The sequence below is a fragment of the Sylvia atricapilla genome, chromosome 3, assembly GCF_009819655.1.
Source record: "Sylvia atricapilla isolate bSylAtr1 chromosome 3, bSylAtr1.pri, whole genome shotgun sequence".
Classification (NCBI taxonomy): Eukaryota; Metazoa; Chordata; class Aves; order Passeriformes; family Sylviidae; genus Sylvia; species Sylvia atricapilla.
The window spans coordinates 86,894,264-86,913,274 of NC_089142.1; the positions used below are offsets into that span (position 1 = coordinate 86,894,264).

At 42.1% G+C, this 19,011-nt stretch overlaps 1 protein-coding gene across 3 annotated transcripts in view; it reads right to left on the reverse strand.

Annotated features, from left to right (window-relative positions):
- EPAS1 (endothelial PAS domain protein 1) overlaps positions 1-10,416 on the reverse strand; it is a 76,011-nt gene extending 65,595 nt beyond the window's left edge. The window contains exons 1-2 of one of the 3 annotated variants that reach the window (XM_066316073.1): positions 10,040-10,397; positions 6,937-7,026 (exon numbers count right to left, since the gene is read on the reverse strand). Coding sequence is in view for 1 of the 3 variants with exons in the window: in XM_066316069.1 (XP_066172166.1) it covers positions 10,040-10,065 (26 nt within the window). In the remaining 2 variants the exon portion in view is untranslated. Of the gene's footprint in view, positions 1-6,936; positions 7,027-10,039 lie in introns of all 3 variants that reach the window. The other 2 variants (XM_066316069.1, XM_066316075.1) reach the window with 2 other exon arrangements.
- Positions 10,417-19,011: the final 8,595 nt, after the last annotated feature.

The window sequence follows — 19,011 nt, forward strand, 5'->3', positions numbered from 1 at the left end:
TGCCAACGTATCTACAGCATTGTATTAGGCATAGAAATAGAAAGACTCTATTTAAAAAAGTTTACAGTTTAAATAAATAAGACAGACAAAGGGTGGAAGGAAGGATGTAGTACCATCATAGTTTTCCAGAGTGGGGAACTAGGATAACTACAGTGACCAGTACCACTACACTGTCTAGGCTACAGGATCAGTGCAATGCCCTGAGTACCCAGCAAAATAAAGAGTCAGGCTGAGCAAAGGCTTTTGGAGAGGGTATGGAGGAGAAAGGAGAAGAAGCAACTGCAGAGGCCAGACCCACTTGCTGAAGCTGTTGTTCAGCAGCCAGGTCAGCAACCAGACGCGACTTTCACAGCCAGCTCTACTGAGAGTGGTGAACAAGCTCAAGAGACAGAATCCAAAACATGATTTTATTCAGCCTCATTGCACTTTGGCCCAGGTCCCCATGCCAGAGAGGCTTTGTTCGGGCCAGTAATGCAGCTGACAAACAAAAGTAGGTTTGGGGGGTTGGTTTTTCTTAAATGGGAAATAATGGCTGTTTCGAAACACCAGCATTAAGTTTCCCTCAAGATATCTGCACTTGCTTCTATTTCATTTTCAAGCCAGCACATGCCTAAGTGAACGGGATAATCCCCTTTTGTGAATCACTGGGAACATAAATACGGCTTTGCTGTTACGTAAAGAAGCCAGTAGAAGCACTAAGACAACTGGAGCACAGAAAGGATGTTCCCATAAAAACGTTCCTCTGATTAGTAATGGCAATAAACACATCCTTCAAATCATTCACAGGGAAAAACCCCAAGAATCAGATTTATTAACACAAACTGATAATCTTACAGCTGCAGCACAAAACCAGCCCACCCGCAGCTGAACCAAGCTATGTTCCCTCAGTGAAATGCAACACCTTCCACCTCATCAGGCACATAAAAGTGCCGCATTAAGCAGTAAAGGGGGTCAACACCCCCAAATGTCTGCCTCCCCTTAAAAGCAATAAGTAACACTGTTTTGTTAAGACCAAGCCTATTTATCTGTCTTCGGTTAGATGAGGCATTGGTTTCCTCCTCTGCCAGCAAAAGTCAGCCATCCCATGCGCAAGAACTGGCCAATTCCAACTCTCTGCATTCTTTGATATGCAAGACAACCTTACGGGGCAACAGGAATTGCTTCTCCCAGGTCAATATGAGGATAACTAGAAGAAGTAGACCAAGAGCCACATTTGTCATGGTTTTCCTCTGCAAGAGAGGAGGAATGGGAAAAGCCAGCAGTAGGCAAAGCCTTGCTGTTCTTCCAAAGACCATATGGTGAAGGCAATACACACAGGCTATTCCAAAATGCTTACCCTTTCCCCAAGGCTCTCCACATTCACTGAATTAGTCATGATGCTGACATTCCACACACCACTCAAAAGCCATTTTTGTTTTAAGCAAACTTCCTATCAGCTTTAATACTTGCCATAAATACCTAAGGGTCTGAAGACACTGTCATTGCCATCAGCTAACAAGTTTGTTATTTCATCATAATGCCACACAAAAATCTAACCAGGAACAACAATGCTTATCATCTCAGAAGATACTTTGCTATTTGCAAGGATTGCTGGATACAAGTTGCACAGGCAGCTAAAAGCTGGGCACATTCCTAGCAACATTCCCTATTTACAACTGTAGAAATACAGAGTAGGGTGGTTTCCTAATGTCTCAAAGATCTTTGAAGTATTTTGACAATAAGTACCCAGTAATACCTAGAATTTACTGGCAGAGAGGGTGATACAATTGTGAATGAACAGACAGGGGCTGAAGACCAACAGCAGCCAGAGAATGTCCCAAACACAATGGCTGAATAGGATTGCTTTGTAGTTTATCATACAAATGCAAGTGTAAACGACTACAACTGTGATACCAAGAGTTTAAGCCCCTTTTTATGGCAGTAAATACCTTAGATATGCTAATGGTGAAACAAAATACAAGGAATTGTTCTTTAATGCATACTTCCACCACCTTTATAAAAGCTGCCTAATAACCATCTCACTTCATATTTGTTTCAGCTTATTACCTAAGCAAATATTTGTCTTACAAGAGCATGAATATATCTTAAATGAAAAATAATATTATACAGTAAATTCTGAAAAACATCAGACAAATTGCACCAAAATTATGAGCCCTTCATGGATGTTTTCCCACGCAGATTTAAAAAAATTCAAAAAAACAAATGAGCACCAGCTTCCCCTTTTAAGAAGAGACGAATAGGGCACAATTTGAAGATTTCATGCAACTTATTCAGGCCACTGAACTGTGTTCTTAAACTGAAACCACTTTCTGTATATCAAATAATATATATATACTGGATTCAGAAGCTGACAACATAAAGAAAACACATACACTAGGCCAAAGGTGGGTATCACCTGGCATGACTATATTTCAAGATATTATTGTATCTGCTACTTCCAGCAATTGCTTTCCTGGGAAAGGCAAACATTTCTATCTCTCAGCATACGCAGGCAGGTTTTCAAGAACATGGCTCTGAAATTATCAGTCCTTTGAGAACAAGTTAGAAATTCTGTAAACATGCTGTTTTCATCTCTCCCATATTTTGACTTTCTTGTCTGTCGTGTCAGGAGCCAGTGAGGGGTTATGGAGGGCCTGCATTGCTATGTTTTCAATTATACTACAGTCTTTAAAAAGCTGTTCACATAACCAAAGCTAGAGAAGACCTTTGTCATTGCCAAGTCACACTTCCTGCCTAACCAAAGCCAAAGACGACTAAGTATTTTCATCAGACCTGGTAACTTGTCTAAGCGACTGCAGTCTTTGAAAGACTGGGACTTTTTTGAATTCAAGGCTTTGAGTGATGAGGGCCTCATAAATAGTGTAAAAGGAATACGTAATATTTTGGTTTAGCAGATAAACTTGAAGATTTCTCCCGAAAGGAAGACAGGAATCTGATTGAGGTCAAGCCACCAAACCAGACACATCTATGTGTGTTGTACACTTCAGTACAGCAAAGATGTGAGAAAAAACCCAATTAAGTCTAACACCAGAAAAGAAAGACAAAGAAAAAAGAAAAATCTTTAAATCAGCAAGATACTAATAATTACTTAAATCTCATTCAAACTAATTTAAAACATCTAGCTTTCAATTAACAACATAGTGCAACACAGGAAACCTTTTAAAAATGAAGTCTAATCTAAAATGTTTCAGCAGTCTCCATATGTCTTAGCAATTTCTCAGCCCTATCCCTTCATTTTAGTCTAGCTAAAACTAGAACACTAGCTCTTGTTTCCCTTGTGCTCTAGAAAATTATTTTCCAAGAAAATATTTGTTTTACAGAAAGTATTCACCAACTGCATCTGCAGCTTTTCCAGAGCTTGGTAGCCCATTGTTCAAAATTTACACTTTAAATCTTACCTTCATTTGTCTAACTCTAACCAAATATATTTTGATATATTAGATAATGAGTAACAAATATTTACAATAGATTAAGTTCACGTTTCAGTCATTTCAAATTATTTCTAAATGATCCCAGTAATCTTATTACACATATACCTTCAGACAGACTGCTTGCTATCAAGTGCCGTAAGTCACACCCACATGATTCATCCATTAGGAGAGCTCCTCTGTTTAAAAAAAAAATCAAACACAAAACCCGACCACACCACTTCCCCCCCCTCAAAAAAGTCACCATACACAACGCTCCCCATATCTCTTCTAATTTTAGCTTTTCCTTCGATAACATAATTTCCTGAAACAAGAAGAGACTGCTCACACTCTTCCAGCTCCAAAATGTTATTGTATAAGTATTGTTATTTGTAGAAGTAGTTCAATGCACACAGTATTTTATAGCCAAATATATAGGGATATTTCAGTGCTTCAACCTTTGGTTCTGCCAGGGCTGTGGAGAAGGAGGTGAAAACAACCAGGAATTACTGAGGTTGTTGTTGTTGTTGTTGTTTTGAGGGGGGATTTAAAGAATGAGGCAGACAACAGAGAGCAGTGTAGGACACTCATCACTGTTCACTGATATACATGAAAAATCCAAGCAAACAAATCCCAGCCAAATCCCATATAAGTCCAGTTGTTCTCTCCATCAAAGTCCTGCTTTACAGTCTGTCCAAATTCTGGCCTGGAGGTTTCATTCATGCAGGTCACAGCTGGGATTTAGAGATCTGCCTCAAGAAGTAGAGACTAGAGGAATAGCCAGGCAAGATGCAGTTTGAGAGATGTTTCTTGTTGGAAACACCACTATGCTGCTGAAATCTCTTTAACCTAACAGTCAGTTTGGTCCTACAGATTTTCCACAAATACTTGAGATTAAAACACATGCTACTTAATGTTTGTTTGAAAGCAAATCAGTGCATAAATACATACACAGCAGAATGAAGCAGCATTTGCAACTTATGGGGTGGTTCAACACATTTACGTTAGGAATCAAAACCACTGAGGAGCTGTATTATCCTGGTTTTGTCATACTTGAGAGCACAAACAAAACAAAAAAGTGTTTTTCCTCCTGCCCAAATGCACAGAATTTGTTCATAAGGCTGCAATAAGCCAGTATTAGTCGTCCACCCACAGGCTAACAAAGTATGTGTAAAGTTTCCAAATTTTTCAGACAATCTTCTTGGAGGCAACACCCTAAACATTCACCTAAATCCAAGAAAACTGCTGATTCCACATATTAGCACAGAGAGAAAGGGTCAGGACCAGGGCACCTCTTTGACTGAAGATCAGACATAAAAATTCAACTAAAGCAACTTTGCTTCTTGTCTGGCAAAACATTTGATGAGTTTCTATAGGATAAGTATTGAATATTTGCTGTGTCACATAAAGCAATGAACAGAGAAGCATAATGGAGACGCTATCCAACTTCAAAGGCTTTGTAACAACAGTCAAGTAAATTAAATGACAAGTCTAACTGTTTTCAGGCCCAAATATGTCCATTTAATCAAAATTTATTGTGGCAGATTTTGTTTCAGCTAAATTTTCTAGACCTAAATAAAGTCACAGAGGAAAGAACCAAAATCATAATTAGATTTGAGCTCAAGAAGTAAAGAGCTTAATTAAGTGAGTTACTTTGGAACACTAGTTATTTATCAGCCAATTGGCCTACTGTAGTTTATTAAGCTACTTTCCAACTGCACAGTAAAATAGTTTCCCATTTTACAGATTTCAGAAAGAGTCTGCATGAAAAGTAGCTCTGTAAATGTAAGAAAGAGGTTATTTTTTCCTATATAAGCAGTCAAGGTTTTATCCTCACCAGATAATCACTTTATTTTTATTGCCTTTTAAGCAAACTGAGCACAAGAATGATAAATGAGAAAAAATCTGCCAGATGCATAATAATCATACTTGCACTTTCTCTTAATTTAAGAAAAGGATTCTGACAATGTGCCAGCTACTAGGAGTAGAACTATTTATAACTATTAAGATATAAATGTCACTATGAATATTGGAGTAATTAACACAATAGCATTTCACAAATAGCTTTAGCAGAATAAAAACATTCCGTGTATTTAAATTATTTTTAAATACAATCTGTCTTTGTATTGCTTGTTTCCTTACTCTAATGTTTATCTTAATAATAGCAAAAGTTCAATGATTGAAGAGTTCTGCCCCCACCACACCTAACAGTGGCTCCTGCCTGGAACATGAAAACAAAAATACTTAATGTTTATGAATCCATCATAGTAAAAAAAATTAGATAGAGATATAGAGAGATCCATTTTTGATACTCATGACAGACCTCCTAAATTCGCAGCATAAAAGCAAAACTGGTACTTAGCAGAATCCCTGAAATATGCAAGACTTTCCCAATGACCCACACAAGATAAATGTGACAGAAGATGCAAAGAAAAGGACATGACACAAAGATTGTGTTTATGAAGGGCTGACAGATTTTTCACTTGCTCTAGGGCTAAGTGCTAAACACAAGCAGAGCAAGCCCTCGGAGCACCCCTGCGAAGCACAACTCCTCAGATTCCCAGAGCACTTTGGGAGGATGGTACACACTGGGAGGCACTCACACTGCACGCCATTCCCATAGCAAAAGCCATTGAGTCTTCATCAAGCTGCAGTACTTTGGCTCTATCAAGATGAAGCCACAGGAGCTGGGCAGCAGAAGTCGAGAGCTCCCAAGAGGCCAGGTCACCAAGCCAGAGAGCTCAGCCCAACCTCTGCTCCATGTCACTGCAGGCACAGGCAGAGCCGGGGGCAGGCGTGCAGCCTGTTCCTCCTCATTCCTTGGGCCACCCTCTGGCAGAAAAGACAGACATCTGTAGAAATGCAGAAGGGGCAGTGAGTACAGAAACAGAAGGGGCAAAAGCAAAGTAGGAGGGGTATGAGCGGCCAGGATCATTCAAGACGACCTGCAAGTCATGAAGTGCTTGAATTTGTGGTGCTGAACCGTAAATACAAATTGCTTAATGTTAACACACCATAAGTATGTGCTAAACAGCCAATTTCAAGATTGTTCACCAGGAATTCAGAAGATCACATTTCCTTTTGATAACTCCAAATAAGAAAAACTTCAAGGGCAGATGTGAACACAGAAGCAAACAGAAGTAAATAAAACATGTGGGCTATGCATGGGGAGATGTTGAGCAATAATAAAACTTGAACAATTTTTTTTTAAGAAGCTGAGTGATCTGTGAAATAGTCTGCAAAGGAAAGTGTTCAAAGCTCCCTCAGCTGAAGTACATAAAGTGAGGTTTAAAAGAGTATAAGGACCAACCCGGGCTGGCAAGAGAAAGGACAAGATCATCTGTCACCATCATCACAGAATAGAAGGCAATAGAGAGTATACCTGGCAACAGTGACACACAGAAAATGTACTGGGGAGAACAAAACTGAGACTGTGTCTTTCTTGAAATCTGCAGTTTAACACCTTGGCACATCCAAATGCTCACATTTTCTGACATCCAAATTACATCCATTATGAGCAAGCAACTACCTGAGCTCTGGAGAGCTGTGCCATCAGGACAGTTTCCTCATCCTGAGGAGGAGCAGCCAAGAGTGACCTCAGCTTGGCAAAACGACTCTCCTGAAGGAAACGGTCAGTGAAAATTGAGGCACAAAGCATCTCATTAGAGGGGCTCAACATTAAATAAAGCCCAAAGTAAAAGAGTAAATGAAAGCAGTCTATTACCTAGACAATAACTGGGGACAATCCCATTTCTTTACTATCTGGACCAGAAGAAGTTGAACAGGTTTATGTAACATTACATGGTTATGGTCACAAAATATATTGCGACCATATTACATGGGGACTACTAGCACAGAAACACCTTGAGCTGCAAAATTGGTTCATTTTTCATATAACACAGAAAACAAACATGAAATTCCCCAAGTAACAACAAAACTGAAAAGGTGAAGCCAAATTACGCATTCTTCTCAGTGGTACTTGACTTGTCCTGAGCCTGGTTTCAAACTTTTCTCAAACACTGTTATCCATCCAGAACCATTTATTTAACACAGCATCCATTCCTAACAAAATACCTGTGTCTTGCAAATCATTAAAAAACACATAAAGATATTATATCAGACTGCTCTAATTACATTGGGATTTACCTACTACTTTTTGGTCTGCACAGTAATCGCAGATACTTTTCCCTTATCTTTTACTCTTTTGCTAAAATGTGTTATGCCCTTTTATGGCTCCTCCCAGTGTCTAATTACCAGAATACTAAGCGAGCATTTGATACTGTCTAGAGAAAATTTTTAATTAAGTTAAAAGAATAATCATATTAATCTCAGCTCTGTATCTTTGATTAACTTTAAATGTGGGAAATCAGCCTACTGAATGTGCCATAACATTTGTTCCAAACAAAGCAACTGCTCTTTTCTGCTTGCAAACAGAGCTTCAAATGAGGACCTGAGGACGTTCTTCAACTTCTATGGACCATTAAAAGAATCAAAGATTATCTTCCTTAGAACATTGGTTTAACAGTAAGAGAACTGCTCCTCAACGTAGTTTCAGAGCTGCCTGGAAATCTGGTAACACCGCCCCACCTTTTGTCTGTGAAAGTGATTTATAAATGCTATTAGCAAGCTAGGTTAAAAATCCTAGCTACATATCTGGATAGAGATTAAGCAAACAAAGTGTTGAACTCAAGGAATAAACCTACTCTACAACAGTATTGGAAAATTAAGAAAGCAAAACTATCTTGCTTTGACAGGCTACATAGGGTACATCCCCAGTAGGGATATCCACAGAGCACTGACAGGGGGCCACAAGCCAGCTGTCTGAAATCCCTCCTATGACACTCTCCCCGTTCTTCCACAAACAGTAATTTATGCAGCAATCCCATGAACCAGGTAACAATTAGCCTACTTCCGAGAGAAACAGAAAAATTGTCACTGAATGTCACAATATTTAAAACCAGTGACAGAGTCAGGATCAGGGTTCAGACTTCAGTGCTGTGAAGCCTGGGCTGTATCTGAAGAGTGTTTCCACAAACCACTCCAATGTGCTGTCCGGCAAGACTAGACAGCGCTCAATCCCTCACTCTGCTTGAAAGTAAGAGGTTAAAACTGAAGAGATTGAGTGCCCCATTAAAAAGAGGTGATACAATGAATGCAGTGTGTTTCCAATTTATACACTATTTCACCCTCTTGTCTCATAAACTATTATAACACATTTTTCTAACTACATTGTACTGTACAATAATTTTTTGCTTTTTCAATGTAAGACATAAAATGTACATATATTTTGTACTCTGCACTTTACCTAGAACAAAATACACTTGAGGCAACTGTTTAACCTTAATACGTCAGTGTCTGATAAACTGAGGAAAACAGAGCTACATGGAAAAGGCATGATTTACACTACTATACCTCCCCTATTACACTGTCATAGGGTGACTCAATAAAAAAGGAGCTATTAAACAAACAAGAACCCAGGCTTTAAAGTTTACTGCATCATCAACTGCATAGTGCGCACAACAAACAGCAACACAAATTTCTTAGTTTATAAACCACATTGCTAATACAGAGAATCTATAGCCAGAACAGTAACCTGTGCTGATAATCGACGGATCCTTGTGACTGCCTGCCGTATAAAACAGACTGAATACATATCCTTTTACAAGACTTCATAGACCTTTATTCACTTGCTTAGTTTTCCCCATGTCTGTGCCCCCGCTCGTCCATAGGAATTGTTTACACCTTTGGAGCAACAAGTAGCTAGATGATTCTTCTCTTAATCTCCACCTGTAACTTCTATGTCATAGACCACTGAGTTTTATTTTGACGTTTGTTCGAAAGAACCAACGAGAAGACACACTCGTTGACGAACTACAGAATCAACAGTGCGTTGCTTTGATTCCCTCTGGCAGGGTCGCTCTGGCAGTGTGGGAATGTCTGTCCCTCTCAAAGGGCAGCAGCAAACGAGGCGCTGGGCACTCCCGGAGCTCTCGGCCCTCCGGGAAAAGCGCGGACAGCTGAGGAGCTCCACGAACCGCGGGAGATGCAGCGTCTCGGACTAGAGCGAGGAGGTGTCGAAATATTTACATAGCCTGGCAATTCCATCTGAGCGACTTTAATTACGAAACACGTTTTGCTAAGAATACTGCTACCTCCAAAACCCCCGTCCTCAACTGAAAAAGTTTCCTGCTAGCTCTGTCCTCGCTGATACCAAGCTCTGCCATGGCGCACACGGCAGCGGCCGCACACCGGCTGGCTGGCCCTGCCCGCCAGGTGCACCTGCCCGCAGCCCGGCACGGCCGGGGCCGCCTCCTGCGGGCCGCGGGGCCCCCGGCGGGGCAGGTCCCGGACAGGCGCTGCCCGGCTCGGCGCGGGTTTACCCCGACGGGTCGCGGCGCTGCTCCCCCGCCCCTCTCCCCGCACGGGCCGGGCGAGCTAACTCGCTCCCGCACGGGAGCAGCCGGTCCCCGCACGGGCTCCGGGTCGAGCCCCCGCACAGGAGCCGTGGCCGGGGGAGGCGAGGCCGCGCCGTCCCGCCGGCAGTGCCCCCGAGTCCCGCGGCCGGAGCGGGCAGCCGCAGGAGGAGGACGCGGCGGCCCGAGCAGCCCGGCGCCTCGCCCGCGGCCCCTCACCTTTTCTTCTCCTTGTCAGCTGTCATCGCGGCGGCGGCGGCCGGCTCCTGCGCCGCCTCTCGGGCCGGGGCGCGCTCAGCACCTGCCCGCGGGGCGCGGGGCTCTGCGGGCGAGGAGCGGGGTCCGGTCGGGCCGGGTCGCCCCCGAGGCGGGCGTACAGTCTCAGGACACTGCCGAGGATTGTACGGCCCGCCCGGGGGAGGCGGTGGCGGCGGCGGCTGCTGCGGCGACACAGGAGAGACGCGGGGACGAGGCTGTGGAGCTCGGCGCCGCCCGCAGAAAGTTCTCACTTTAAACCTTGGGCCGCCGCCGGCCGCGGGGGCAGGGCCGGCCCCTCCGCCCGGGACCCGGCCCGGCCCGGCCCGGCCCCGCCGCCGCCGCCGCGCCCGCCAATGGGGGCCTGCGGGGCGCCCCGGGCTCCCCGCCCCCGCCCCGGCCCGGCCGGGGGTCAGCGGGGCCGCTCCGCCCCGCCAGCCCGCTCCGGCTCCGCACACGGCCGCCGGCCCTCCGCCGCTCTCTTACTTATTACTTATTTAACGTTTTCGTTATTTTTTTTAACTTTCTTTCCTTTTTTTTTTTTTTTTTTTTTTTTTTTTTTTTTCTTTTTTTCCCCCAGAAGCGGTATTTCCCCGCCGGTGGGTCCGAGGGGCACTGCGGCACCTGCCCGGCGGCCGCGGAGCAGCTGCGGCGCTGCCCCGGCCCCGAGCGCCGCTCCCGCACGCCGGGAGCCGCGCCGCCCTCGCTCCCCGGAGCGACCCCCGCTCTGCCCGAGGCAGGAGGTGTTAAAAGAAACAAATTTAAAATCACAAAGTAAAAGCCGCAAGGACGGTGCGGGCTTGGGGCGAGGCCCCGGAGCCATCGCGGGCGTGCGGGGCCGTCCCTGCTGCGGCCCGGCTGAGCTCGGCCCGGGTCGCGCACGGAGTGTGTGCGAGTGTGGCGGCGGCTGGGGGCAGAGGGATGTGCAAGGAAACAAGGGCTGTACTTTTGCCCCTCTGATGGGACTTCCTTCCTCTCCCTGTTTTTTCGATTTTATTTTCTGTGTCGTAATGCGTGTTTCAATTCAGGCACTTTTAAAACTCGTGGTTGATGACACACGGTGAAGTGAGTCTGTGGCAAGAAGCACCGAAGCTCATCTCATGCTAGCACCTGCTTGCTGCAGTTAAGAGAAATGTAAATAATAAACCCCTCTCGCTTTGATTTCTGTTTATTTTATACCAAAGCAACTGACCTTCCTAGACAAGGGATTACGAGAATTTTTCATTATATTGTCTTTCAGCATGGTAGAAACTTCAGCCTTATCGTCATGTTCTCTTAGGCTTACCTTACACTTTTATATCTTGAATCAAATGCACACTTTTGCATTAGGCTGCACAAGGTTTTCTTTACTTTCAGAAAATGGAAGTACTGTAGGCAACGTGAGCCAAACAAGACTTATTTCTTGCTAATTCAAATTTGAGCCATTTCCCTCAGCCATTTCAGAGGCTGGTTTGTATACAATGGGTCAGAGGGAGTTTTCCTTTTCTTTTATACAGTATGAAAGTTTAAAGAAATGCATTTGGGTTTGAATTTGCATATTCTGCTCTCAAGTCTGAAAAGAGCTACACATGCTTACACAGCAACAGGCTAATTATGTGGTAACACTTAGGGTTTTTTTCTTGTTATACAAGAGAACCTAAACAAAAGAAACCCACAAATATTTAAAACCTAAGTAAACTTAGTCAAACAGAATTTGTGTATGCAGCACTAAATTTAACCTTCTGGGAATACGAGAATGCAATAGGATCAAAGACCCAAGTCACTCATTTCCTAAATTAAATAGACCTCTTCATCATCCTTCATTGATCTCTGCTGATGTCAATGCTCCTTGCTGTATCTTAAAGCACTTCACTTGGATAAACAACTTGCCTTCAAAAATCAGACAAGAAAAGCATTCAAACTGACTGAATCTAAACCACTCAGTAAAATTTTAATTATTTCACATCTAGCTCATTGGCCAGACTCCTGTTGGCTCTGCCTAGGTGTAGTTGATTAACAGTGTAAATCTCTCACTCTCTTGGCCAGCAGGGCCTGAAGGTGTTTTGACAATGGGAGAATTCACATCTGAGTGCCCCTCAAGAGCCACCGCTTCTCCTGTCCTCCTCTGCACAGACAGCTTGGTGGGCTTCAGCACAGGTCCATGCCCAGGAAAAGAGGAATCTTGCTGCTGCATCAGCAAGCAAGACTGAGTGATTCTTACAGCTTCCTCACAGCATCGGTTCTTGAAGTTGTCTACGCTATTATTTCTGGCAAATGAGTTCCCCATCTTGAAACTGAAGAAAAAAAATGGCCTGACCTCTAGAGCTTACTTTAGTTATTAATTCACTCTCTTTCCCAGGACTGTTCGGGGAGGGGAAGATCAAATGAGGATCAAATAATTATCACTGTCAATTTACTAGATGCCTACTGTGGTGATAAGGGACCCCACAGCACCTTCAGGGAGGTTTGCTGGTCTTTCTCCTTGCTGGAGAATGGTGGAGAGAATCACATAATTTAATTTTCAAATGCATCTCATTACTCCTTTAATCTCCTTTATGGGGAGTCAGTATTTATTAACAGCAGTACCCACCATAGCATGGACTTTGTCTAAGCTTATACTACTCAGAAGCTTCGATAGGAACTACACCGTTAGTGAGCACATTCAGTCTACAAATGTGCACTATTTAACCACAGAAGATAGAGCTGCCAGAAAAGCAGCTTAAACTGACAGTAGGCACACTTTGTCCTCTTGATTACTATCAGCATTGTAAAGGCTCTTTCCATTTCATATTCCTGTGTTGCTCCTTACATTTTACCTTGCATTTGCTATGTTTTACACTTCGCTTAGTAGATATAACTCAGATAAAATTTCATGGAAGGGGAGAAAGTGCTCAGGAAACTTCATGAGCTGAACTTAACAGGGGTTCACTCATTTTTTCCTCCCCCATCAAAGATTTCCGCAGGAACAACATACCAGATGGGACTTCTTTACTTTCACTGGTCAGAGAAAATACAAGCTGCTGTGTCTTACCATTCCTTTCTCAAAAATATTGGAGAAGATGACTCACGTTGTTCCTATGTGAATTATTCTAGAGATGCTATAGGAACACAAAGTTTTTAATTTCTAAAATAAGCCATCAGGTAATGTATTTGAAAAGTCATTGACACCTGCATTGGTATCAGATGGGTTCTTGAAGGGTCCTTCAAGTCTAGAGTGGACTAGTTGGGGACTAGTTTATGTCAGCTGTGTCTGGACTAAACCCTGGGGGAAAGAGAGATTTACAAAAAATCCCGGTGGTGTGAGAGCAACTTCAGCCCAGACTGAAGTTTAAACTACATTGGCAAGCCAGGGAATCTGCATAGGGTAGGGACAGGGCCCCTGATGCTCATGGGGAGTACCAAATCACCCAAACAAGATGCTGGAAAGCTCCTGATTACTGCCATTTATTCTGAAACACACCGGTGATTTAGGACGAGTTATGCTGCATTGTTTTTTCCAAGGATATGCATATGTATGTAATCAGCCATCCAAATCAGCACTTACACCAGTTTGAATGCTCATAGCTAGTCAGTCAGCCGAGTGGAAGTACTTGTAGTACTCTGGTTTATATACACATGCTACTGGCACCTGTACTGGCAGAAGAGTATTGGTAAAACAGAAGTTTGGCACTGCTTAGCAATTAATGCTCCAGAGTAGTCAGAAGAAAACATGGATGCTCCATCTCTTGCAGGTGAGGCATAATTTTTAAAATTAAAAGCGGCTCTTGAAAACAGATTATTGAGAGGATAAAGTGTTTTAGCTTCATTAATAATCCCTGTCTGATTTCTTTCTTTTTCTGGCTCCTCAATACTGCAAAAGCAAAAAGTTGATGCTTGTAATAACAAATAATGACATGATGGGAAAGGAAGGGGAGAAAAGAGAACCCTGTTATTCAACAGAGCTGATCCTTTGGGGGAAGGAAACAGGATTATTCACTTACTCATACCAGAGTAAGTTAAAGACACAGAACATTTATTAAACACAATAGCAAGTAAGACAGTAAAATTTCAAACTTTGTGTTAATTTGTTAGCAGGGGAAAAGGGATGCTTATGAAGCATGGATAGAATACAGAAAATCTGTGAGAAAAAGTAGAGACCACTTGGATGGAAATATTAAAAAATATGCCTGAACCTTGGGGGAATATATATATATATATATATATATATGTATGTATGTATGTATGTATGTATGTATTATAAAACAGAACACATAGATTGCTCTTACATATGAACAGATATAAAGAATATCTTGTGGCAGCACTGCCCATTGCCCTAGGCAGAAAGCAATACACAAAGTCTAGACGATATCCTGGACCAGCCAGTCTAAAATGTAGTTTTGAGGGAATGAGATGTTAGGATGTTTTTGAGAGCTTCCAAATACTGAGTGCACACCTTCAAGCAAGGCTTACAGATAAGCCCCAGCATTTTGAGGCATTGATTACTTACAGACACATTCCAGACCTTTTAGCCATCACACTCTCATGAAAAAAAAGACATGATGGCCAAAATGTTGGGAGTGTACCTGTAAATATTAAAAGGCTTAAAATTACTCTGCTTATCTCTTTGCCTTTTTCAAAATGACATACTGAGGATGTCTTAGGCCTAACCCAAGGAAAGGTGGTCAAACAAAGTCTAATTAACACAGCAGTGTGTTGCTATAAAATCATATTAGAAAGAAAACCCATGATGAAGTACACAGAAATACTCCTGTCATGACACTGGAAAACAGTGTCATGTTCAAAATTTTGAAATTTTGGTAAAGTTCAGCCAAGAAACCAGGCAGAAAAGAGATGCAATCCAGCTTTTTAAATGGAGAAGGGTTGGTTTTGTTTCGTATTTTCTTCTTGACCTTCAATTTCTTGGTATTTAGAAGTACTATGGTTCCAAGGTGGGCGGTTTTTAAAAATTGGCCCATACACAGTAAAAGCTGAACACATCTGCCAAGCAGGTCTCTGTCTCATCATGTAGAATGCAAAAAAGATTCCAGCATATTAAGAAAAATCCTGAAGAGGAGTGAGGTAATCTAGGAATATAGTCTATTAATGGGTGCTTTTTGGTATAAAATGCAGTAACGTCCAATTTAATAAAAATGAAGTATGAAGTGGATGCAGCCTTCACTTAATTTTCACAAACTCCTTTTCAATGCTTCTGGAAGTTAGGCACCCTACAGGTGTAATATTGATGATTGCCTCCTATTCCATTTCAACCTGTTTACCTCACCCTCTGTATCACCCACACGAGCTGTCAGCACTAACACTGGGCAGAAGATGTCTGCAGCCTCTTGCTGCTCCCTGACAGCAGCTCTGAGGCGGAGAGGTGGATGCAAGATCAGAAAAGGCATGTTTCACTCAAAGCCAGCAACAGTAACATTTAGAAGGTGAGAAGGGTAAATGTTCCTCTAGGTGGATTTTAAAAGTCAAATTTTGTAGCAATGTTTTTAGTACTCATTATCACCTATCCCCAAGAAAGTTATCACCACAGAGAAGGAACCATATCAACAAGAGCAAAAGCACTGCATGCTGGATGAACATTCAGAGAGAAGATTTTTGCAATACTAAAGCCAGTACCAATGCCTAGTAGTTAACATTCAGTCACTCATCAAATATTTATTTAGAGACAGTGTAACACGCCCGTTGCAAAACTTTGAGTTTTTAAAAAGAGTCAAGAAATTGTGGTTTTAGGTTGTTTCCCCTACTCCCACTTTGGTTTTTTTCGTTGGGTTTTTGTTTGTTTGTTTGTTTTTGGGTTTTGTTGGGGGCTGTTAGTTGTTTTTTACATTTACTTTTATTATTTTATTTTACAAACCTTATTACTACAACATAGCTGTTAAATTATTTAATCTCTGGCAATTACCTCTAGAGGCTTTGCATGGCACATGAGTGATCCTCAAGTTTATGGTAAATTCTGTAGAGCACTGAATTTCCATCATAATCCCAATGAGAACTCAGTTTAGGGTGAAACTAAAGCAACGAGATCTCTTCTTAATCCCAGCACTAAATTCTAATTTAAGCCTAATTCAGGTAAATGGATTTCAGATTTGTTTTTATTCTTAGACAAGAACTAATTTACTTTTTAAAAGGTCTTGAAAAGTGTTTGTTTTAAACAGTCCTTAAATTACAATGTTCAACAAAGCCACTGAACCCATTATCCGTGTGGACACTTGTCACCTGAAGAAGGTGACAAATTACTGTAAATATGCAAAGCAATCCTAAATTCTTCAGCCACTGCAATACTAAATGGCAAATCCCTGCTAAGGATATGACCTTTTCTGGGGGCAGAAAATTGTCATAAAAAGGTAACTTCCTTATCACCACATCCTTTGAAACAATCACACATTCCTGCCGAAGCTCTCTGGCTTGTAGATAATTGGTTTTTTCTCCTAAAGGAAGGTTAGTTAGAAGGGGAGGTTCTTGCTAATTGAAATCCCGGGCAAAGGTACTGCTGTACCGCTGGCCAATGTATCCTTGGTGCTCGGAAACCTTAACTGACCCGAGGCAGTCATAGATATTCACAGGGGATAACTGCCACCAAGTCTTCCTTTGCTCCCTCCAAGTCAGTGATGAAAACAAAACTTCCCTGAGGGTGTGACCTGTAGCAATGAGTCTGACTCAGTCCTCAGAGACATCTAGGACAGCCTCCACCCAGCCAGCACACTCCTGCTGCTCACCAGTGCCCTCCTCGAGGGCCCAGAGGTCACAGAAACCTGACTACCTGCAGTGCTGGTAAAGTTCACCTTTTTCCCTCCTTGCCCTGAAACTTGTTCTGTTTCTGAGAACCAGTCCAAAATTCATTTGGCACAGGGTCGAACGCTGGTTTCTCAAGTAGATGTGCTCCGGGAAGTATTTATAGGCTCTTAAGTAAAGATGAAATATTGGTAACAGTACAGAGATTCACATACAGACAAGGAGTTGGCTGGTCATCCCCCTTTTTCCCTCAAAGCGATTGCTGTGCTTTGTGTTTTCCTTCCATGTCTGCGTGCTCCATGTTTTGCATGAGGCATCTGTTATCCATAATGGCCCTGGCTGTGCCTACTAAGGGATACTTCTTGTCATTATACTGTAATGTATACTTTTTTACATGTCATTTCACCAAGGAAAAAAAAAGTAAGAATAGGAGGAAACTGCGACTATTATATCCCAAGTAATTTACTTACATGGAGAAATAGATTTAATTTTGTTTCAAGTTACTTTGATATGGGAATGGTTTAATATTCTCCAAACCCTTGACCCTTGGGTTTCAGTAGTCACAAGAATTAAAACAAGAAGGACCATTACCGCCTGCTCCAAATTAACATTATTTATGAACCCAAGACAATTTAATCTAATAGTGAGTTTGCTCACTATACATACATTCAAATAAGAGTGTATCATCTGATTTTTTATTCAAAACCAATATTAAGCAGCAACACATTAACAAGGGTAGGTAAATTTTCACAAAGTCAGAATTGGAGGCTATATAAATACCTTTACATAGCCACTGATTCCAAATTACTCTTTACATTTCTACAGACAGCCACAGTCAGATTACAAATATCTGAAAATCCTGGTCAGCAGCATGGAATCTGAGACACTGTTATGATAGTTGGGGTTTTTTTCTTCTTTCATTATCAGTGACAAAGGAGCTGGCCCAAACTTTCACACTGTCTTTCAGAAGTCTAAATTAATTTTAGGAAGTGCCAAACCCTCTGAATCTACATCTCTAGCAAGTTTCTTAGAGTTCCACATCTACCATCTACTTCAGAACCGTTGTAAAATAATGTTTGCTCAAGCTGTGTGAGTTGTTGACTTACTGATTTTATGTGGTATGTCCTATAGACAAGGTAAGGGCAGCAGCCAAAGGAGAGAACAGTGTTTAGAACGTTTTCTCCTCAGACAGCAAGGCTTTGGGAACATGGCTAAACCCTCCAATTACATTTTTCAAATAGCGGAGCATGTTAGACCAGTAAGGCCCAAAATCTCGGCCAGCCTGACAGGCTCAGCAGGTTTTCACCCTGAATTGTGTCACCAGCTCAGAGACAAGAGCAGCAGAGTCCCAGACAAGCCTTGCATCAGAAATGAATGACACATGAGCACCCCTTTCAAATTTTCAGAGACTCAGGTGGAAGTTCTGCTGCAAGAGTCCTGCAGAACACCGATGCAAATTGTTGAACTGAGAACAGACCCTCCTGCCCACTCTCCCAATCAACACTAAAGGCATCTACAGCACTCAATTTGAGATATTTCTCACCATCAGCACAAGTTGTTTTCATTACGCTTAATGATCACTGATGGGGTTTCCCAGCAGTAATCCTTGAGCATAATGTCCACAATGACACCAGTTTTCAATAAAATCATCACGGCACCAATTGCTGTTATCACAACAATTCAGCCCCAAACCATCTTGGATATTAAAGCTTTTCCTGGAACCTACCAATTTCCAAACACTGATTGCACAGAGACTTATCTAGTTATCCTGATGGATACTTTATTAGAAGTCCTTCAAGCTGTGTGATATAGTGCACCTGACCCTCAGCAAAGCACTGGAAAATCTGCACATATTGTGTTGTCAGAAAAATAAAAGGGCATTAATAATTTGCATCAATGTCCAAAGGCAAGGTAACAACAAGGAATCAGTGTCCTACTTAAATAAATCCTGTTTTGTCCTGAATGCAGTAAAGAACTTAAGTTTCTAAGTCCTTCGTTGACTGGGTACTCATGATTTGGCTTCACACAGGATGTTGGCATATTTCCATAGTTACAGGCACATAAATGACTTCAGCAGAGTTCTCCAACAAGCTAAATTAACTCAGTGTCCACATTACTAATACTGCATTTGCCTTGTACATAAATGTTTTTGTTTACATGTTTACTCTTTATTTCTCTGTTTATGTTCTGTAGTTTTATCTCCTAAAAATGTTCCAGAAGCAAAGGTGCTTGTG